The 23,769-nt window shown below is 40.4% G+C and overlaps 1 protein-coding gene across 3 annotated transcripts; it reads left to right on the plus strand.

Moving 5' to 3' along the window:
* The first annotated feature begins 643 nt into the window (after positions 1-643).
* Positions 644-11,987, plus strand: arsh (arylsulfatase H). 3 transcript variants are annotated; one of them, XM_078261689.1, is made up of 11 exons: positions 644-751; positions 3,472-3,624; positions 3,885-4,006; positions 4,133-4,255; positions 6,130-6,332; positions 7,538-7,758; positions 8,104-8,240; positions 8,564-8,701; positions 8,974-9,133; positions 9,721-9,842; positions 10,202-11,987. In XM_078261689.1, exons 1-11 carry the CDS (start codon positions 747-749, stop codon positions 10,609-10,611), a joined length of 1,794 nt encoding a protein of 597 aa, XP_078117815.1. In that variant the 5' UTR covers positions 644-746; the 3' UTR covers positions 10,612-11,987. The 3 variants fall into 3 exon arrangements, with proteins under 3 accessions (XP_078117815.1, XP_078117816.1, XP_078117817.1); XM_078261690.1 differs by having other exon boundaries at positions 650-744; XM_078261691.1 differs by having other exon boundaries at positions 650-744; positions 3,472-3,608.
* Positions 11,988-23,769: the final 11,782 nt, after the last annotated feature.

Genomic DNA, 23,769 nt, shown 5'->3' on the forward strand with positions numbered 1-23,769 from the left:
TAAAGTTAGTGGAGTAATTGTTCCTTAAAAAGTGGAGAAGAAGTAAAGCGGCACAAAATAGACATCCTGAGTAAGGTACCATAATATATATATAAAACTTATAAACATATAAACTTTGTTACTTTCCACCCCTGTGAAAAACATGCTGTATAAGTATGGATGGGATATAATACAATAGCAGGATAGCTATAGAGTGAATGTTTCCATCAGCATTAGGAAACTAAAACAGAGGATGCCAACTATGACTGAGGAAGACTTATGAGGTTCAGTTTACTGAAATTCTAAAACAGTGGTTCCCAAAGTCACTTCTTTTTGTGACCTCCAATTACAGGTTATGGCCTTTGTGTGGACATGAGTTGTGAAGTTCACCTGATTAAGTACCTGCAGAGGTCAAAGCATGCATTCATTCTCAAGAAAAGGGGGACAAAAGAGAAGAAAAAAAACATTATTTTGTGTTGTGTTGATTTTCTTTTCTTTTTTCTTTCTTTCTTATCATTTTAACCATTTGAGGACAATCAGTGGGAGTCACTGCTCTAAAATATATAATTATTTCTTTGTTCGCATTTACTACATACATTACGGCAAATGTGGTTGTGCGCTCATAAGCCTGTCAATACTGTAGAGTCAGACAAGGAGGCGCGTCCTCTCTCCAGGGCTTCAGCAGAGAGGGGAGTGTGTCACATTCTTTAACTCTTATGCACACATGCTTGTAACGTTAGGTGAATGAATCAGTGCATTGTGCAGGTATGAGGTGAGTCCACATGGCAGGTTTACATGGCTGAATTAACTAAAAATAAGTTACGTATATCTGGCAGGCTGCAGACTGTGTTCACACTTAGCACCTTTGCTAGTTACCGCTTATAGTTATACACTTGCAAACGTTTATTTTCGTTTAGCCTACTTAAAAAGTGCAAGGTGTTGTGCGTCGCATTCACTGCAATCAGATGACATCAGCCAGCACGACACAGGACAGGGGAGATCAATCATTCCTGGGAGATCAATTCCTGCTGGAAGAGGCAAATGCCCATGTTGTAACGTTATGCCGCGTTCTATTTACCTTGGAACTCGGAAGCCGGAGCTGGGAATGACGTCATACCCGAGTTGAATGCGTTCTACTTAAAAGTCGGATTTTCATTGTTTTCATTAGCTCTAGCCCGGTTAGCTATTGTTAGCAATACCAGTTGATAACAACGCATTACGCCGTTTTTTGTGCATGCAAACAGCGTAACAACATGTCCACAGATAGAAGTTGAACATGCCTGTGTGAACGACTGATTTAGTGACACAAATAAGAAAAGTGCTTATAACTTTATGTTATAAGCACTTTTTTTGCAGCTTTTCACAACTGTTGATACAAGGGGCAGCCATGTTGGATTTTGAACTCGGGCTACTGCGAGGTCAGGGGACGTGTTTACGACTTTGACCTCGTTAAAACCAAGGGGGTAAGCGTCTCCTCGGACCCCGGACCGCGAACCTTCTATGGCGCCATTTTAATGCTAATAAGCCATCATCACCTCTCGTTAGCATTCCATTGACTGCCATTCATTTTGGCGCGAATAACTTTACATCTGAAGCGTTTAAAGACTCTATTTGTCCATTGTTTATTTATAAAGAAACACGACAATGTATAAAAGGCTCCATTACCTTGTACCTCACGTTATGCCTCGTATCAGACGTAGAGGAATTACCGTATAGTACAGGAGAAACGCGCAGGCAGTTTCGTCTCACATTAGCTGTTTAAGTGTAATTACTAATGTTAACTAGCATTTTAGTTAGCAATAATTAGCCTGTGCCTATGTTATCTCCTCACATATACCTACGCTCTCCGTCTCTGCAATATTCGGAATGATTGAGATTTCTCTTGGCACAGCTACCAGAAGACTTACAACTTTCAGACACGTTGTTTACGTCACATTTACGTTGTCTCTCTCAGTTGGAGGCTGCGCAGTAACGCTCAGCCATCACTGGAAAAGTGCTTCTAATGGCCTTCACTGGTCTCCGTCCAGAGCAACGGCATCTGTTGGTCCATTCTTATATACTGTCTATGGTTAAAACCGAGTTGCGAGGTAAATAGAACGCGGCTGTCAGAGTCTGAAAAGTGAAGCCAATGCGGAAGTGCCTTAAACCTGCATTCTATCTAATTTCCAGTAGAGGGTGACTCCACAACCGCAAAAAGAAGCTGGCTTGCATAGAAGTCTACGAGAAAATGACCCTACTTCTCACTTGATTTATTACCTCAGTAAACATTTTCATAATTAATTTATGGTCTCAATTGCAAGTTTCAAATCTTCCCTAATACAGCATGATGTTCATTTAGTAAATTATGGTCCCAATTATTTAAAAATAGACAAAGCAGGGCATCCTTTTGGGGCGTGGCTTCGCCCAACCTTTCGGATGAGAGGGTGGAGCTGGGGAGGATGACACGGCCAAGCCAGTGTCTCATTAGCAGTTACCTCATGTGTATCCATGGCACTGTGAGCTGTGAACTTGTTTTGGGTGTTGTCCATATTTTTGTCAAATGTTGACCCTCTCATTGTGTGATTTTTTTTTTTTTTTTTTTTTACATCAAAGTTAATTGTAACATTTTGGTCGCCTTAAAACGTCTTTCCAGCATTCCCTTAAGGGAAAGTCTGCCGATTTTCTGTACTGTTGTACATTCAGATGAATGGTGTCACTACCCAGAGGTCTGCGTTTACTTGTCTATAAAACGAAGACTCGCTTCAGAAGGGTTGAAAATTAGAAACTTTGAACTTAGAAAGTTGTCTTTAGCCTTTAGCTTAGCGTAGCGCCATTGGGATTGGTCACGTCATCCTCCCCAGCTCCACCCTCTCTTTCAAAGATCTTCACATCCACTTTAAAAAAACAAAACAAGATGGCAATGGCCAAATTGCCAAACTCAAGGCTTCACAACAGTAGTCCACAAACCAATGGGTGATGTCACTAATGCTACGTCCATTATTCAGTCTATGGAGCTGACTTAACCACAGCCACATTGTGTGTCATTCTCCCTCATTTGACTGTGTTATAAATGTTGATGTGTTCTCTAGCTTACTTCTAAACCAATCTCATTGCACTTTAGTGCAACTCAACAACCAGTTAGGCTGTCTTTGTTAAAATCAGGTTTGGATTTCCTAAATAAGTTAGCAAAATTTAGAAAGCAATTGAGAGGGCTGGGGTACAGGGGCAAATTTCTCAGGAGTCAGGTGAGGGTCAGGGAAAAAGGGTACCCAAAGCGGATCCTCACAATTTAGTCCAAAGTGAAATGTTTTGTCTGACCAACAGTCCAAAAGCCAACCCGAATATATTCAGTTAACACTGCTATAAAACAGAGGAAATTAGCACACATTTTAGAAGCTGAGGCTAGAGAATGCTTATATTTTGAATGATTAAAGGATTCTGATAATTGTTGCTGATTAATTTTCTGAGGATGGATCAGTCGACTAATAGGCACTTTTAATTTTTCACCCTAAGGTCCCACCTGTTGGCACATCTTCTCTCTCTGCTGCTGGCAGCAGGGAGAGATGTCACAGGGAAGAAGGTAGACAGGAAGCCCAACTTTGTTCTGATGATGGTGGACGACCTGGGCATCGGTGATATAGGATGCTACGGTAATGACACCATTAGGTCAGTTGTAACAAATGTGTTACGGTGCTGTTTCTGTGTGTTTCTTCCTTGTTTTCTCACCCATTGTCTGCTTCTATTCTCTTTTTGCTCTGCTCGCACTGTGCCTCAATAGCAATACAGCCTACATACCACCAGTTTACAAATTTACAAATGTATTAAGCACACAAGCATTGAGATACAGTTGCACAACTCCACATGCATATGTCTCTGTTCCACCTATTAATTATACCTATGTATTTACACCTGTTCTGTCCCTGTAGAACTCCTAACATAGACAGACTTGCTTCTGAAGGGGTAAAGTTGACTCAGCACATTGCTGCTGCTCCTCTCTGCACCCCGAGCCGGGCTGCATTTATGACGGGGCGCTACGCACTCCGCTCAGGTAACAGATACTCTTAAACTTATTTGTCAGTGCATAAGTTAGCCTTCTGGTCATATTTGTACAGCAATGTTTGACGGTATGTTCCATATTGTTTTATTTTTGCTCATGTGTGTGTCTGTTAACTAGGACTGGGTAGCACAGGCTGTGTGCAGGTACTGCTGTTCCTTGGAGGTTCAGGGGGGCTGCCACCCAGTGAGACCACCTTTGCTAAAAGGCTACAGCAACAAGGATACACCACCAGCTTAGTGGGTGAGGTAACCTAATGTGATCATTTATTCTTTGGTTGTCATTGTGAAGTGTCTCCTGACCCTCCCCCAGGTAACAGAGTTATGGACACTTCAGCCGGTCAGATGTGCGCCATCATGTAGGTACTTGAAGCTTGGTCAGCTGTACAGGATGGCACTTGCGTGTTTACACCCAGCTAGGTGTATAGAATATAGAGTGTGTGTCTGTGCTCGACTCCTCCTTTTACTTTGTGTGTGTTTTAGAAAGTATAAGAACAAGACTAGGTCAAAACCTAGTATGTGGCTGGACTGTGTACAGTTATGTTATATATATATATATATATATATATATATATATATATATATATATTACTTTTAAGATAATAAATTCAGAACAGGATTTGAATTTATTTATATTTTAAAGATAACTAAGTGTTGTTTCTCGAGCAAAAACAGTAAAAGTTTACAACAACAACAACACAATCTCACTGGAAACAAAATGTCCATAAAATAAATATTATTCCTGAAATCACCATACTGAGTGAAGTTGGAAAGAATAAAGAACATAGACATCAATCAGTATCAGTCCTTTCTCCTGTCCTATGTCCTTGTCCCTCTGCTAAAATGATGTAAGTACCACTGGTAGAGAGAGGAGGGGCTGGTTTGTTTTAGCCAGCAGCGAAGTTTACAAAAATTTGTCAAATTTTAAGATACGTGGCAAACTAAGCTAAACAGTTAGACTACATGCAGACAGCTTTTGTTTTAGCTTGTCTGTAAGAGAATAGAATCGTAACGTGAGTGTAAGTCTATTGTAGTAATACAAGTTTACATTAGTTTTGGAGTCACTGGGTCACATGACATGGAAGATATTGAAAAATATTTATTTATAATAAACAACTTACACATTAGCAATCCATAATGAATGTCTGTTGAGTACCCAACTTAAAACTAATTTCACCGCGTTGTTCTATCTTCCCAACTGCGTCGCAAGTTATTGGAGCTCTGTGTTTGAGTATAACAGCGGCACTGGATGACGGACTGCAGACAGTGCAGATTGAACGTCGGAGCTTATCAATGATAAATGGTCTGCATTTACAGTATATAGCGCATTTCTACCTTATCATTCCCCCCACCACACACACATTCATACACCAATAGTGTCAATACTATTATCAATACTACCGTCTTTAATAATTTAGCCCCACAGCTTGGTACCCATCATTATAATATCACATTTGTTCAATCATTAATTTAAATTTGTAAACTCTGCATGTGTGTAAGAAGGCCATCTGTCTAGTGTGATCCAATGTAAAGATGTTACGTGACTTTAAATTCATTCACACTTCTAACATCCCTCAAAGATGATCTGACACCAGCAGAGTATTCCATCTATATTAGCGGGTAATACAGTAGATTGGGAATGATTGGTCAATAAACAGAACGGCTGTAAGCGCCCCCTGAGGACAGGGCTGTCTGCGCCTATTCATTTCGAAAGAGCAACAGCCAATGGGGAAGCACCAACACACACATCGTCAATAACTCTGACCAAGGTTGCAACCTTATCACTTATTCACTCACTCAGTGACAGACTTTCATGTTTATAGGGCTATCTTCACTCTGCGGTACCACCCAAAACTTATTATCTCTCTCATAAGGAGGCAACTTGAGTGTAGTAGTTGCATCAACATTTTCACACTTAAGCACCATATGGTTTTGCATTTGGCATATACACTGTTTTATGCAAGAGAAAGATGTCCACGTATGGAGGATGTTGAAATTAAACAATTAAGCAAAGTGAAAGGCTGGTGTGTGTTCACATTCCTGTATCTTCTTTTTCCTTTTCGTTGTTTTATGTCTGGTTCTCTATCTAGCTCTCTTTTTCTTTCTGTGTCTCTGCAGGTAAGTGGCACTTGGGTGTGAACTGTGAACACAGAGGGGACCACTGCCACCATCCGAACCAGCATGGATTCAGCTATTTCTACGGTCTACCATTCACCCTGTTCAATGACTGTGTGCCTGGACAGGGGAGTGAAATCCTGGCAGACCTCCAGCACGCACTACGAAATCTGACCATGTTGCTTGGAGTTGGACTTTTTACACTGGTAAGGGTGATTTTGTCAGTTGGTCAGTTTAGCTTTCTCTCCTTAGAAATTATCACACAAAGGTACATCTGAAAAAGACATATAGAGGCACATACAGTAATATGAGAAAAAGATGTCTAGAAAGCTACAGCTAGAAACCAAAATGAAAACAAAGAAAATTGAGAGATACATTTGGGTTAGCAGATGAAGAGGAAGAAATTGGAAAACAGAGTTGTTGTGCCGTACGCCCCAAAGCAAAATAACTAATGTGTAATCACTGAGACATGAGCCACAGGGTTAAAAAAAAAAGAAAAAAGATTGGAACAAAAGCAGCAATTGTGAAATTCACAGTCACATCAGCCAGAAACCTGCTTTAGGGAAAAGCAAGTAATGTCGAAACTCAGTGAAGACTTGGCAATGGCAGGTACCTGGTAGGATGAATGGAAACCAGCTGTGCCAAAGGTAGAGCAAACAAAAAAAGCTTGAAAAGAGGAAGAATTAACCAGTCCAAATAGAGAACTCAAGTTAGAGGTTCCAGCAGGAAGACGGAAGCCTATAAAACTATTCAGATCTAAATTTAAATACTGTACAGTATGTGTGAACAAAGGACACAGTGTACTCTGTGTTTTACTCGCAAAAATGGGTAACTTCTTTGGTAATGGTTGGTGATGTCATCTAGTGGCAAAATCTTGGAATTGCACTCCCAGACAGTAATATGAAGTGTCATGGTAGCGCAATATTACATGTCCAATGCAATACAGTCCAACAGCCCTGCAATAAATTCGACAATTGTGGAGATGATAATGTTAAATATTGGTTGAGACATTATCAGAGAGATGTTAATTCAACAGTAATTTTTTAGGTTTTAGTTTGTGGTGATTCATTATATTGTAAGGTGGCTATATTTTTCCCCTTCCCTCACTGTGTTTATACGTAAGGATATTTCACTCTCTTATGCATATTTTTTTATATACCTTATGTATTCTTTATTGATATTTTTAATTGTTTATTTAGGGTTTTAAAGACATATTATGTACTTTTATATGCAACTTCACAACGCCATTAAAAGTCTGTGTTTACATCCATTGTTTTGATTGAGAGACCCCTAGCAGCAGAAAATTACATATTGTACATTAAGTAACTTCATTGACGTGTCCAATGGCAGTGGTTTTATTTTGTGTGTACGCTTTGTTTCTAAACGCACTGTGTGTGTTATGTGTTTTCAGGTGTGTGTCCGTGTGTGTGGCCTCTTTGAAGTCAGCCTGTGGCTATTTGTAGCACTTTCTTTTCTCAGTATCCTAGCAACCGCTGTGTGGTATATGCCCTTTAAACTCCTGCCAACTTGGAACTGCATCATTATGAGGAACCAAGAAGTAATCGAACAGCCAATGACGGTGGAGACACTGCCCCTAAGGTTGCTGGGAGAAGCACAAAACTTTATAAAGAGGTATGTGTTGTTTCTTTTCTTAACATTTCTTCTGAAACAGAAAATGGCATCACCACCATAATCCCCTGAGTATGTACCACACCAGGACAAGGTATGTGGGATTGATTTGGAATAAAGTGCCCGTGTTTATGAGGAAACGAGTCCCTATGTGGCTCATTGATGTGTGTGTTCGTTCAGAGGTTCTCAATCTGGTGTATGGCACTTGGGAATAAGCTACAGTATATCAGGGATTGGCTACACAGGCAACACTGTTTGTGGGATTTATTGACAATAAGAATAGAGTGTCGCTTTATCCTTCATCATACTTGACAAAAAAAAAAACAACGTATCTCCTCTTCTCTTCAGGAATGTTGATAATCCATTCCTCCTATTCTTCTCATTGGCCCATGTCCACACACCACTTTTTGAAACCCCCGCCTTTGCTGGCAAAAGTCGCCATGGTCGCTACGGTGATAACCTAGAAGAAGTTGACTGGATGATCGGTAAATATATTGGCATGCATTGTTAAACATTTTATACTGGCCCTTTAGTTTGACGCTGGTAAACTGGTCTGATTGGCCATCAACTACCCAGTGCAACATTTCATGAAGGTGCAAACATCCCATCATCACTGGGTTCTACCTATAGTACTCATCTATGCGTGTGTCAAAGTTATGCTAACCGCTGGAAATTACAAAACTACGAAAAATAAGACAGACTTGTCCTTTTAGCCTTCAGGAAAGTCAGAGTAATCCTACTGTCTCTATCTGTTTATGGAACTCTCCATATCCAACCATCTCTAATGCTATGTTAATATGCTTTCTAGGTAAAATCACAGAGACGGTAGACTCCCTTGGCCTAGCCAACAATACTCTGATGTACTTTACATCAGACCATGGTGGACACCTAGAGGATGCTGATTCCATCATCGGCCAGAAAGGAGGCTGGAACGGCATTTATAAAGGTAGACATCATCTTACACAGTTTTTTTTTTTTTTTTTAATGACAGTCACTTTAACTGCCATCTTTGATGCTGTCATCCATGTATTAATCTGGTATTTGATCTCTCAAAACATGCATTAATAGTTACAGCATAGGAAGTTGATGAAAAATCTGTATGTTCTATATTGGTTAAAGGAACATTATACCACAAGCATATATTTCTTACTGCATTTACTACAACAAAAAAAACTAGATATTTGCGTTGTGCAATTTCTCTTAATCACTCACCTATAGGTGGGAAAGCCATGGGAGGCTGGGAGGGGGGGATCAGGGTGCCTGGTATTTTCCGCTGGCCTGGCAGACTGGCAGCTGGAAGAGTAGTGGACGAACCCACTAGCCTCATGGACCTGTATCCAACACTGAAATATTTGGCCACGGACACACAACCAGACAGGTAAAGATTACGGGTGCTGTCTGTGTGTTGTGTGTACTCAAGTCTTATTTGTTTCTCCAGAGTTTTCTTCTTTGAAAGGTTGAAAAGCTTCTGTATTTGTTGAATACAATAGTGCACCAAACCATTGTTTACAGTTACAAAAAGAGGTGAGAAAGGACCATACAATTACTCTAAACCGGAGCATAATAATTAAGGCGTTTTGTAGTCAGATGATTACAGTGTGAAGACAAAAGTACCTTTATTATCTGTAAACAACTATGGCTTTTGTATCGGAGAAGGCTGCTGTGTAGAAACTGATTTAGCTAATTTTGCAAGCAGTGTGTAGGTGACATATGTACTATTTAATTTTTTATCCTAACTTATTTACTTACTATTGATCCTGACATAACAAGCTTGTTCTATTCTGTTGCCAAGATAATTACTTTTCGGAATATACTAGTTATAATATGATCATTACAACGTGAGATAGTTAATTATTGAATAAAAGGCGTTGTGGTAATGGTCTCTCCCTTGATTTTTATAGTACAATTGTATCTCAACTTTCCCCTCTTCCCTCTCTGTTTCTCTTAATAATACCTCTCTCCCAGACAATCAGATGGCTATAACCTCATGCCACTGTTGGAGGGGAAGGTAGAGCGATCAGAGCATGAATTTATGTTCCATTACTGTGGAATCTACCTGAATGCAGTACGCTGGCACCCACCTGGAAGTAAGTCCACATATGTAGACAGAGCATGCAGTCAATCATCTAGCAGACACATGTTTTTGACCATTATAAAGGTCTGATGTTTTGTGACATTTTGTGAATGGCAAAAGCTTGGACATGCTTGTTTTAACATGAATGTACCTGAGAAATCTGATGAGGGACGGGTATTGTTTAGATTTAGCTCTTCCAATTCCTTTCTGCATATCAGTTCCAGTTTTTATTGAACCCTGAATCTGATTCTTGGCAAATTATTTGACAAGCAGAGGCACCAAAATGTGTTAAAAGTGCGCTTTAACCTGTCACAGTATAAACCATAAACATGTGCATGTTCACATCTTCTCCTGGTTGGTGTTTCCATCCAGGTGACTCCGTCTTCAAGGTGCACTTTTTCACTCCCAACTTTTCTCCCCCGGGAGCCGGTGGATGCTATGACACTAAGGTCTGTCTATGTCATGGAGAACATGTGACGCACCACAGCCCCCCGCTGCTGTACGACCTTTTCCACGATCCCTCGGAGTCCCGCCCACTGACACCTGATACCGAGCCGCGATACGCTGAAATCCTCGAGCAGACCGCCAAAGCCGTGGAGAGACATCGAAATACCCTCACAAACAAGCAGGCATCTGATGATACTTATTCGCACCCCAACGCAGATGCGCACAGCGTTCAAAGCCAGATGACATGGGACAAGATTCTGTGGAGACCCCTGCTTCAGCCCTGCTGTGGGACTTTTCCATTCTGCGGCTGCAAGGAGGACACAATGCATATTTAAGGAAAAAGACCACCAGATGGTCCTAAAAAGTTGTTACAAAAACAGCTTGTGTTTGGTAAAGCTCCTCTGGACTCTACAGCAGAGTCATCACTTTTTTTCAATAGCTCAGGGTGCATTCAGGAGCTTTCACCATTCAAAGGTTTCAGAGCATTTCAAAGATGTGATAGTTTGACCTATAGACCTGGTGTAAAATGTAATGTAGTTATAGTAATGTGTCAGGCAATGCTTTGTTTAATCTAAAATTTAAATTGATTTGAACAATGCAATTAATTGTAACTAAGTTTGAAATGTAGACAAAAGTCCATATCGCTCGATGGTGTTTTAAGCCCCCAACATCGACTACAAGGCACCTAATCCTAGTGCCTTCCAGGCAGCGCTGCCTGGAAGATGACGTTGGGGGCGTAAAACACCAAACGCCGTCCAAATCGTGTAGTGAAATTAAAATAAACACACCAAATTTAGTCAAAATTGACTAAACTTATATTATAATGAAGTCACCCAAAATCGATGGAAAGTACTGAAACTGATCAAAATTAAATGAAAATTAAACAATGCATTGACTGCACTGTACATGGAGTAAGTGCATTATTACATACACATGAATGCAAAAGTGCCAAAAAAGATGCATCTTCGCTTACATGAAGGGGAAGTGTTTTATTTCATGTGTATCATTTATTAAGTGAAGGATCTGTTCAGTTGGTGCCCTTAATTCTTACAATAACTAAGTAACATAAAATCAGTGCTTTAAGTATCTGTGACAATAAAATGGCTATTCAAAATAACTGCATTTCTGTCACATTGAATACATAATTTAATCTTAGTTATTTCCCCCTGAATTCTATGAGCCCTTTGTTAGTGTTTCAGTCACTCTGCTTACACCCAGACTGGTAGTGAGGTTATCAGACCTGTCGTAATGCTTGTGAGTTTTTCTTTCATAGCTCAACAGTCAGTCTAACGTTTTGGTTAAGCAGGACTGAAAACAGGTAGTAGTTTAGACTGTGCCATTAGAGGGCAGAGTCAGACCATGTTTGGATGATAGCTATCTAGAGAGAGAGAGAGGGAGAGAGAGAGAGAGAATTTCAGCTCAGTCACTGTGGGCTCTTGTACTGTGGTATGAATTATGCCTAAATAGCAGTATTATGTATTTTCATAGCACAACAAATGAAAGGATAAATCATGTTGGTACACATAAGTGTAATATATGAATAAAGCACGTAACATTTTGATTATGCTGTAAAAGTATAATATTGCATCAGTAGCACTTGGCTGGAGGTTACAAATGAAATCCCTCAAGAAAAATGATCCATCCCTCCTGCACCTGTTTCCTTCTATCCCTGTTTTTCTTAATTCTTAATATTCTCCCTCATCATTTCCTTCCCTTCATGTTGGTTCCCTTCATATGATACATGTTGATCTCGGAAAGAGAATTTTCCTCTCACTCCCCTTCATTAATGTCCAAGCACAAGGTCAGCTGCAGAACAGCATTGCTCAAAGACATTAAGGCAGGGTGGATGTTGTCCCCCAGGCTGGCCTAGTTTGTACAAAAGGACACCATGTGGCTCCACAGATCTTCAGTAATAAAAATCTGTGTGAACTTCTCCATCAACAGTGTCATCATTGTTGATTAACATCATCATCATCATGCTGCTCTCACACTCGTCTCCCTCCAGCAGTGGTTGGCTGTCAAAACATCAAAGTCTAGTCTACAATTGTTCTCCTTCCTGTCCTCCATCTCCACAAACAGCTTTCTTCATCTCCTGCTCCTTGCTGTCCTCCCGTCTTCCTCCTCTCCCTCCAGGAATTCCACCCACATCTGCAAGTAAGGAGGGGATTTTCATCATCATCATCATAACTAATCGTTGCCATCACGATCATAGTATTTACTTCTCTCCCTTTCAGCAGTGCCCCCTACATCAAACACTTAGCAAGTTCATTATGGTAGCCACTCCATATCTGTAACAGTAAGTCATGCAGTCGACCATACATGTTGACATTTGGCTGTACGTCAAAGTTAATGATGGCTGGTGGAATAGAATGTTGCTGGCTGTACATCATGTCACACACACACACACGTAACCATGTGCACATGTAACCACATAGAAACACGCATGTGTGCACAGTTGCAAATGCACACACATGCTCGTGTACCTACATGCACACAGTATATCATGTTGTTTTGAACAGTTCAGTGGCTTTCTGTAAGGTCAGTGTTTCAGGAGAAGCCATAAAGCATTTTTTTTTATAACCCCCTGTTTGACACAGAAGCACAACTTGAAAAGATGTGATTATTGCATGGCAACTTAAACACTGGAAATAGCTCTCTTGTATTAATATGCATGTTACACAAACTGTAATAGCTAAGGGGCTGTTGTTGCATTGTTTTGATTTAGTTGTGTGTGCCTATAGTTTGGGTGATGTTTAGAATTGAGGTCATTATAGAGCAGAGAATGTTTTTAAAATGAATAGTGTCCGTCAACTGTGGCAGAATATCTTTTGTTGTGGAAAATCATTTTAACATCTAGGCAATTAGTTTTTAGTGACAGTGAAAGAATGATAAAAAAAACATTCTAATATTGACGTGATTGAAATGTCAAATACACACACACACACACACACACACACACACCCACACCACAATTATTCTATTAGTCAAATGTACTGCTTTTGAATGGCAGCAAACAAGTATTGTAACCTTTTTTGAACGCTTCTGAACTGATGCTTCACTTTTGTGCATTTTTACCTCGAGTATGCACTCCAGCTTAATGATAAACCACTATAAGAATAGTTGAACATTTTGGGAATTATGCTTATTTGCTTTCTTTCTGAGAAGATTGATACCACTCTCATGTCTGTGCTTTAAGTGTGAGGCTGAAGCTGGGAGGCAGTTAGCCTAGCTTAGCATAAAAAATTGTAGAAGGGGGAAACAGCTATGGCTCAGTCCAAAGTTCAAAAATACTCATACAAACACCTTTAAAGCTCAGACATTGTTATCAACACGTTATATATTGTTTGCATGATTCATAAACCAAAAGTAACAAAAACAATCTGTTTAATTCTTGGCAAAAAACTGTGGGGTGAGGTGACTCTTGTCGTCACAGTGAGGTTGCCAGGGGTGGTACCACTGGACCTGCACAGAGACCTAAACTATATGCTGCAAATACAAGCACCTAACCACGCTATGCTTGGAGATGCTGCACAGACGTGCTAGGCAAATGGAAAAACTGTTCTTCAAGAAATAGTGGGCAATTACACTAGTCCAAACACAGTAGCTGTGTGTTGGCTGTGGAAGTGTGGGAAGGAAAGAAAAAGATAATCTATTTATATGCATGAAAATGAAGGCAGAGTCTCCATGGCCAGCCTTACTGTTCTGTTCGGCTGAGGTTTTGTTTAAACCACAACTGACCTCTGTGGTAAAGCTATCAAATACCATTACAATCTATGCCCAAAACAGCGTGCACTCTTTGCCATCTTATGCCTTTTATTATTTCCTCAAAATTAAAGCTAACGTTGTGTGCAGTGGGCTGAAAGGCCCGGGGCCACATGACTGGGGAACTAAATGAAAATTACAGCATAATATTAAAAAGTTAATGCATTGAGGGGATGCACATTTCACAGATACAAGGTTTCTGCAGAACATAATATACAACTTACAGTACACTACTTAATTATCAAACTTTTCTTACCAACCAGACCAATATTGCTCCATCAATCAGTGTTGACTATCTATTTGCCCATATATATATATATGTTCTTGGTCTCACCGACTGTACCATAACAGATTGCTGTGGCAAAGGACCATTGCATCACTATTACATTAGAAAGCACGGAAAATGTGTGTGATGGAGAGAGTGTCAATGTGTTTGTCAATGAATTAGGCTTTTAGAGAAGTTGTTTATACCGCTATTAGTGCCGATTGGATTTGTGTGTGTGTGTGTGTGTGTGTGTGTGTGTGTGTGTGTGTGTGTGTGTGTGTGTGTGAGAGAGAAGTATCTGTCTTGATGTGTAAATATGTATGTTGTACTGTATGCTTATTTATATCATGAACATCAGTGCAGCAGAGGCAGATTTTTGTGCATGTACGTATGATTTTGTGAGATTATACAGTATGTGAGCATATTGCCAGCAGCAATAGGCCAAATTGTTACAGTGTGAGATAGGCTCCAGGGGATGAAATGTCTCTGCTGGGGAACTTTTACTATGCACACACACACACACACACACACAAGGACGCACCCATACACTAACTCTGACTCTAAGCCTTTCTCTCTGCATGTCTGTACTCTGCTCTTGTACCTAAATGTAGATCTTACTCTGATCCCCAAGACTTGCGGGTGAGTTCTACTGCACCAGACTGTGTTGTGTTTTTGTGCATTTCTGTGTTTGGTGTGGTACAGTGTCTGTGGTGTAAGTTTGTATCATGCTGTGTACCATATGGCCAAAATTACCCCTCACAGGGGAAAGAGCCTTAGGCAGGGAACAGGGCATTTGGACTAGCATGTCGGCACATACACACATTCACACACTCCTGTGCACAGATAATCAAACCACAAAATGTAAACAAGCATATGTACACTCTCCTCACACATTTTCTCAATAATGTAGACATACCTAATAGTGACAAACAAAACACTTTGGTTACTATAGTAATTACTGCACTCACAGACACACAAATACACTTGTGCACATGCACAGTCACAATCCAACACACTACCTCCCGCAAGCTTTAACATTTAGCCCATTTTGGCTGACAGGAAGTGTTTAGTGAGGTGGGGTTTGATGGGGAACAGATAGCTAAATAACTAGGCTAATGGGACAATTGTAGCCTATTATACATACACATACAGCGATTGCGCTTAATCTCTCTTCCTGTCTTCTTAAAATGACAGAATTTGGCTGCAACACTATCATCTGTTATTCAGTTTAGCCCTCAAGAGCAACAGCTTTCAGGCGCTGTGATGCTGAGGCACACTTTGACTTAGGGGGGAAAAAAAGAACTGCAGCAAGATGCTAAATTACTCCTAGTTAGTAGGACGCGTCCAAGCGGTGTGTGTAATTAAGGAGAGGTTTTCAAAGTGAGACCCACTCCCATATCTGATACCTCGACCTACATACACACACACACACACACACACACACACACACACACGTATACTGCGTCCATTTCAACTCACACAGCAGATGTCCCAGTGATGTTAGTCACCATGTATAATAAGCTTCCTGAAAACTACATATATGGCCTGCATATTTTCACTTTTCGCATCTTACTTAGTGGTTACTTTACCACTAAGTAAGATGCAACAGATTTCAGGGTTTTCATTTTATTGTTCCAGACTTTCTTTGTTAAAGCACTCAGTTTAGTCTGACGTGAAATAGGCAAACAAAAACCACATGGTGCGCGGAACTCTCAAGATCACTGTGTGTGATCATGTTGTAATTTTTAGGCACGTAAGGCACAAGAGTTAGAACATTAAATTCCAAACAAAATATGAAAAGCCATAATCATCACTGCTTTTTGTTGTTTGAATAGTGAAAGCAAAATCCATGTGGCTTTCCATGTTTGAACTCGTGATGTGGCAGAGAAATCAAGGGAGAAGAAGAAAATGACTGACTAACTATGCCACCTGGGGAATTTCACCCCAGGAAAATACATACAGTAATACTCTACTCTACTAATTAAGGAAACTCATTTAACACACAGGGTGCACATGTTTGAAGACAGAGTACATTTTGTTCACAGAAATTAAACAAAGAGGAGGAACTGAAAGTAGCTGCAGGAGGAAAAAGGCCAACAGATTACCATTTCAAAGGAATCTAATCTAAGAATCTATAGGAGGTTGTATTTAAGAAGGTAAACCAATTCTCCTCAAGAGGGGGAAGTTGCCTTCCGACAGATTTAAATAAAGAAATTAATACAACAGGAAATTAAAACACACCCAATTCCTGACAAAATGTTAAAAATGTAGACCTTTTGTGCCAACAACATGTACTGTAAATACACCTGAAACCAGTTTGAAACATTCAAACCAGATATAGGAGCAGATATTCCCTCTATAACTCATCATGACAGGGTCCAGGCTGGTGAGGAGCAGAGGGATCGAACGTAGAGCAGGAATGAATAATGGAAACATGGTGCGATGGTCAGTGAAGGAGGGAGGGGTAATGTGTGATGGAACGAATGATAGTGGCAATAGAAGACAGATAATGGAGGCATAGCAATAGGAGAAGTGCTTGAGGTGTGACCAACATGATACAGACTGGGTGATGACAAATTGAAGAAAAACTCTGCCTTTTTATTCTCATGGGAGAGAGAGAGAGAGAGAGAGAGAGAGAGAGAGAGAGAAGGAGTGAGGATGGAAGGAAGGGAGCAAAGTTATTCTTGTCATACTGTTTCATGCTGTATGAGAGGGATATTGACGGAGAGATGAACAGGTGGTGGAACTGAGAGAAGCACTCCATACCGGAATGATTGGGGAAGAAAATAAGAGGAGACAGGCTTAAGTATGGATGAGTAAGAGAAAATAATTGCAAGATGCTGATCAAAACCTTAAGGGTCTGACTCCAGGGATGGAGAATAAAAAGTCTGAATAAGAAAGTACAATGGAGGCAAGGAGAAGAGGATGCTTTTGGAGAAATAGGCTGAGAAAGTTTCTCTCTCCAAAGGGAGAGAAAAACTTTAGTGATCCTGTCCCACAAAACAAAAACAATGTGTATAAATAAGCAAGAAGTAAGGCTGTGTTAAAGAGATGCAGAAGTCTCAGAGTAAACAAATACAATAGGAAAATACACTATACAGTACGGCCAAAAGTATATATACAATCCTGGTCGACATACCTTCCAGGCCTGTTTTTCATGGTTTTGGGTCAGTGGTGTAATGTAACTAATTACATTTACTTAATTTTTTTTTATTTATGCTACTTGATACATCAACTATCACTTTTCTGTTTTGAGAACTTTAGATCCTAGTAGGGATGGATGTTTGGAGAGGAACATCTTGAAGGAGAAATAGTTATGACACGAAAGATTGAAGGAGTGCGAAGAGGATGAGGCATTCTTGAGAGATGGCAGAAAACTGATAGAAGATTTTGTCATCACTAGAGAGATTAGAAGAGGAGAGGAAGATGAACCGAGGGATGAGAGAGAGAGAGAGAGAGAGAGAGAGAGAGAGAGAGAGAGGCAGAGAGGAGAATGGACATGAAGGGAGATGAAGAGGGGTTCAGGGGGCAAATAATGACAAAATGACAAGAGGATGATCGAAGTATGGGTCATGTTTACCCACAGGAGAGGGAGAGTGAGAGAGATGGCGAAGAGTCTGGAGGCAGAGAGGCGACAGCAGACTGAAGGGTCACTCTGTTTATGGGGAGAAGGAGAGATTGAGGGATATTGATGTGAGGAGGGAGGAGAGAGATGAAGAGAGACAGCTCGGGATGGAGAGAGGGCCTTTGGCTCTGAAAAGAGAAAGGGATGATGAAGCGAAGACGGGACAGAAATGATAAGAGCCTGAGAGCGGGTAAACACTCACAGAGAGAAAAGACGTTGAGGGGAAAACAGAGAGCGAGAGAGAGAGAAGCTGAAATCCAATGAGAAAATGGAGTCCACTGCACATACACAGTTCTTTGATGTTCTGGAAAGATGCAGAAAACATGAGGGATCCAGTTTGTAGCAAACATACTGTTTTTTATCCAGATGAAGGAGTCTGCAGGGATTGAAAGAAGAGACTGAGAAACATGATTTATCTGTGTGTTACAAAGGAGACGTACAGACAGAAAGAGAGAGATGGTTGCAAAGTCAGGGATCGGAGTTGAGAAAAAAAAGAGATGAAGGCATCACCTGAAAATATTCAGATCTGGGTTTCGACTGTGAATAAGAGAAGACAAAGATCAGAGCTAAATGTCAGGAACTGGATGTAAAGATAAAGCAACATTTCCTGCTACACTGCAGCTTGTGTGGAGACATATGAACCAAGTGTGTTAGCAAAGTAAAATACTAAATGACCAGAGTCAAGATTTAATAAAAGTTGATACTTACTTGGGTGAAAACTTACATAGCCATAGGAGCCGCAAAAACACATAAGAGCACGTCGGAGCCTGAGTGAAAACTAGATCTCATCTTATCATTAATATTCTTTTTTCTGGTTTTTGTTTGTTTCTTACATTCTAAGTTTTTATATCTATACTATAAACTTTGCACAACATGCTTTAGCAATTTTGTACTTCATTATGGTTATGCCAGAGACCATGAGAGAGAGAGAGAGAGTGATGGACTGAGTGAGAAACAAGTTAGGGAGACGAAAATGCTGAGTCACTCCGTTGGGAGGAAAATGGTGGTAATGAGCGAGGGCGAGGCAGCCAGGACTGGGTGAGAACAGATAAAGGGGACGAAGGGCAGAGCGGGGGAAACGATGAAGCAAGGGAGAGAGAATGGGAATGGGAGACTGAGGAAAAAGAGGGAATAATAGAGAGATGGAGGGAGTGGTGGGAGTGAGGTCATGCTTTTGCAATCGTCAAACATATGTAGGTCATCCCTTTTTTTCTCTTGGATAATTTGGACTTGAAGCACACCTGTTTCTTACTAGTAATGACATGTTGAAATGTGCCTCCAGTGTGTGTGTGTGTGTGTGTGTGTGTGTGTGTGTGTGTGTGTGTGTGTGTGTGTGGGGGGGGGGTCCTCCAAACTGAACGTCAAAATCGATTCAACATTGATCTCATGCAGGACATAGGTCCTGACATAGGTCATAGGACAACAATGTTTGCAAATGACTGACTTCTCTACTCTCTCAGCACCAAGCCCACTGATTCCTACTGAAGACGTAAATCTTTCAAAACTGGTCATGACTATACACTACTTTATGTAAGGCTCAGTAGTTTCCTAAAACAGCTGGGCAGCAAATGTTTCTCAAATAGTAGTCAATAGTGTAATTGTTGGGGACTTTTTTCAGTTGCGGAGTACTTGGTGAGGTAGTATTTACAGCAACAGGAGGACAGGGTACGTACAATCGACTACAGAGAGGGCGTGTAGCTAAATAAAGGGAAAATAATCCACTATGTAGAGTTCCCTGCAACTTGCAGCAATAACAGCAGGGAGCTTCACTGAACAACTCTCAACTCTCAAGAGGTCTCTCCTGAGGTTTTTAAATGTTGGATGACAATGGGCCAAGAAACAGTTCAATAATATCCATCACTTTCCTTGTGCCTTGTGTTTCAGGTGTCATTCATGTATTTAGCTTTACTTCAGTGTCTCCCACTCTTGGACCTGTCCTCTTGCCATTACAGTATGTAAAACTGCCCAGGGTAATTAAATAAATGATTTTTTTCTTAAATTAACAGATAATATTATCAGAGCAACTAACTTCATCTATGTTAAAGGTGCTCTAAGTGATGTTGGGTGACGGCACCTCTTGTTGACGTTCGAAGTATTTTCAAACAAAACGAGGCTAGCTCGCCCCTCCCTCCTCCTCATCCCGTCCCCTCTCCCTCCCTTCCGCACACTAACCCCCCAACCCCCACCCCCAAATCCTTCTTGTCGGTTATTGGCTGGAACGTTTGGTGGTGCAGGTTGGCGCAGTTTATTTTTGTTGCCGTTTGTGGAGCCTGGGCTGTCTACAGAGACCGCTGTTTTTTACAGTGGGTTCAGAGGACAGGCAGCTCGCGGATAGTGAGGACATGTTTGCTGTATGTGACGAAAAAATGTTGTAGCCTAAAAAACGCATGACATTGCTTAGAGCACCTTTAAAGTTACAACAAAGTCTTGTAGTAATGATACCCTTGACGACAGCATGGAGAAGTTTAAACCCAATAGCTGGGCACATAATGCGGTGTCACTGTGATCTGCCATCCTCATTCAAACCAGCTAAACTTCATCAGGGTGGAGTGTGGCAATGGTGCTCACTCATTTAGCTGTTGTGACAACATAAAAATAGAATACATTTTTAGAAAGCGTCTGGCAAGGACAAAGCAACAATCAACTCCAAACATACCATAAAACACTTTTCAGAGTTAAATGTAAAGGTATTGCATTTCCAGAAATCTGTTATTTGGACACAAAGACCACCCCTGTGTTTTCCAATGCTCTGGAAAAAAACGGGGAAGACACATAGAAACCATGTGATCAGTTGTTTTTCCCATTGTAAAATATTTCTCTCCCTATGCGAATGCTACAGCAAATGCTATGTCAAGAATATTCTGTACCTAAGCTAAGTGAGCAGGAAATGATATCAGCTGTGAGTGCGAATAAATATTTCACATACTGTATGTCTAACAACGCACACTTACAATAACTGTTTTTAAAAATTTTAATGCAATTCATCACTGACTCACATTGGGCAGAAAACTGCTGCTGCATTGCTTTCAGTGGGCTCAGACACTGACCTCTGACCCCACTGCCCTAGTGATGGCAACACAGGTGTTTTTGGCAGTGCCAGCTGAAAAACACTGGTCTCATTGCATCACTGGGGTGTGGCCAGAAAAGTTTAGATTCAATGTTGGATTGCCATTCAAAGTTATGTAATGCAAAATCACTTAAATCTATAGGAATCTGAAGAGTATAAACATACGTATTTTGCAATGCAGTTTTGTTGACATGAAGTCAGATAACAGTATCTTTGAGAGAAACTCTTGACTTTTGTCTCTCTAGTCAAAACAGTGTGCATTAAGTATACCCAGACTTGATTGGCTCTTATCTCTAAGTAGCTGCTACAAAACATGAACAGCATTTGAACTGACAGACCTTAAAAGTCTTCATTAGTCAGGTGTTCCTCATTTCAAGCCAATCATGGTCCAACTTTGTTACTGTTTATAACAATGAGGTTATTAGTTTAAAGGGATACTTCACCGATTTAGCATTAAGCTTTGTATCAGTAGGAACACAGTAGTATTTTTGAATGGCTTCTCTCCCTCATGTCCCCCTGAAATGAGAGATCTCTGTATTGTGGGTCTGGAAAAAAGCCTCTGATGACGCAAAAATCGTGTTTTCCGTCATCGGAGGCATTTTTGCCCAGAGGCAATGGACTACAGCCAGTAGTAGGAGCTACTTCCGCATGTTTTTAACCCGCCCACAGGGGGTTGGACTGTCGTCTTTCTCCGAAAATTCCCAAGCCAAAACGAGCGTCAGCCATCTTGAATCCTCGCTTACTCCCTTCTCAGCAGCAGAAGATAGATAGATAGATAGATAGATAGATAGATAGATAGATAGATAGATAGATAGATAGATAGATAGATAGATAGATGTATTCATCCCAAAGGAAATTTTAGAACAACAATTATGTGCATTCAAACTACCGCACACGTGTACCACCGGGATACATTGGTACAGATCAGAGAATATGCAGGACTCTTTATTACGACTTTATTATGACTATTCAGCTACCAGGCCGGCTGCTCTGTCGCCAGGTAAGACTAGCTAGTGGAGGTGGGCTGTGTTAACATGGACTGCCTGGTGTAGAAATGGGGTGCTTGTATCCAACTAACTGCTAACTGCTGGTGGAGTTTGTGACTGTTAAATGCCGACCATTCTACATTCCACGCAAATTTACAGCTGTGTTTATACTCCACTACACGCTAATGCTAGTAGATATGTGTTAGCTGAACTTTACGGAGCATATGTGTGTGCACTAAATGTAGCCTGTTTTGTATGTCGTTTTTATATAATGCCGTTTTTATTTATTTTTAATTGTGTAACCACTTGAGCCACGGTGAAACGTTGTTTCGTGTATATGGTTGAAATGACAATAAAACACACTTAAGTTGAGTTGACTGTCTCACTGTCTGTCTGTAAACGGTAGGCATGGCTTGGTAGTAGACGCTAAAGCAGCAAAGCAAGTGCATTCTGGGATTTCATGTGTCTTTCATCCATATGGACCAAAAACACATTTTCTGGCTTTTCTTGGCCTAGAAGCCACCAATTTCTAGAAGAAATTCACATTTCTACTACATAAGTGACCCAATTTAAAGATACATTCATCATTCCAACGGTGAAATATCCCTTTAAATACCATTTTTAACTTACTTGTTAATTTAGAAAAGATCAAGATGATAACTTTTCAAGATCATATACTGTACATGCATATACATACATATATACTATATACCTCCTTTATTTTTGTTTTTCACCCCATACGAAGTCCCATCACTACTCAATAGAGTATCACAGTGGTTTAGTTTCTTTTTATCACCTGAGTACACAATCACACTGACTTACAGCTGTTATGCAACTTGGAGGTGTGACATAACTCTATTTGTCTAATTTCTCACTGTAGGCATATTAGTATCTCCTTATTACAATGGATGCATCAAAATATGCAAATATACTTGTCCCAAAGAAGGCCACACTGTTGGGATACTAGTGGTTTAATCTGCTATATTTCAAGACCAAGATTTCTACTACAAAAAACACATGAAGTGCGATGTTAGGAACCATGGTTAAGGGTGGATTCTAAGTCACAGTAGATCCTCAGGCAAGGGTATACATTTTGAATTTCCTCAACTTGAAATGTTTAGGAACGCTTGACCTGCACAGCATATTGAAGTCGGCAGCAGCCAGTGAATCTGAATCAGTTTGGTAGTTGGCACCGGCAGACTGACTCCTCTGTCTCGTCTGTCTAAATATGAGCCGAGAGCTTTGGGGGATATTTCCTCTCCTCCTCCTTCTTTGTCTTTTTAGTCAGACTGTCTTCTACCCCTTTGCTTACCCCTCTCCTCTCTTTAACTTTCTGTCTTTCTTGCTTTCTCTCTGCCATTTGTTCAGTGATCTTCTGATCTGATACTTCTCTCTTTCCTCTTCTCTTTCTCATCTGTCCTTAATCTCTCTTGTCTATATGCGTGTGATGCTCTAACAGAGGCAATTTTACTCTACAAAAAGCACAAAGCATCTTGACATGACATGACAATCTTATTTGTAGCATAATACAAATTTCTTTTAGTTTAGGTTAGGGTAAGTTATTTAGTTTGAATTTATGGAAAGATTTAGCTCATGATTACAGTTTGGCAGTAGATCATAATTATAAGATGAACATTTCGGAGTACATATGGTTTGTATCAGATTTGTATAAAATCATCTGAATTGAAGGTTTCATTTATATAACTAAGATTTGGGTTGGGGCTTACAGTACAGTACACGGTATGTATGCAGTGAGAATGATGAGACATTCTCAAATAATTTAGCATA

This window comes from Sander vitreus, chromosome 11 (assembly GCF_031162955.1).
Source record: "Sander vitreus isolate 19-12246 chromosome 11, sanVit1, whole genome shotgun sequence".
In the NCBI taxonomy this organism is placed as follows: domain Eukaryota; kingdom Metazoa; phylum Chordata; class Actinopteri; order Perciformes; family Percidae; genus Sander; species Sander vitreus.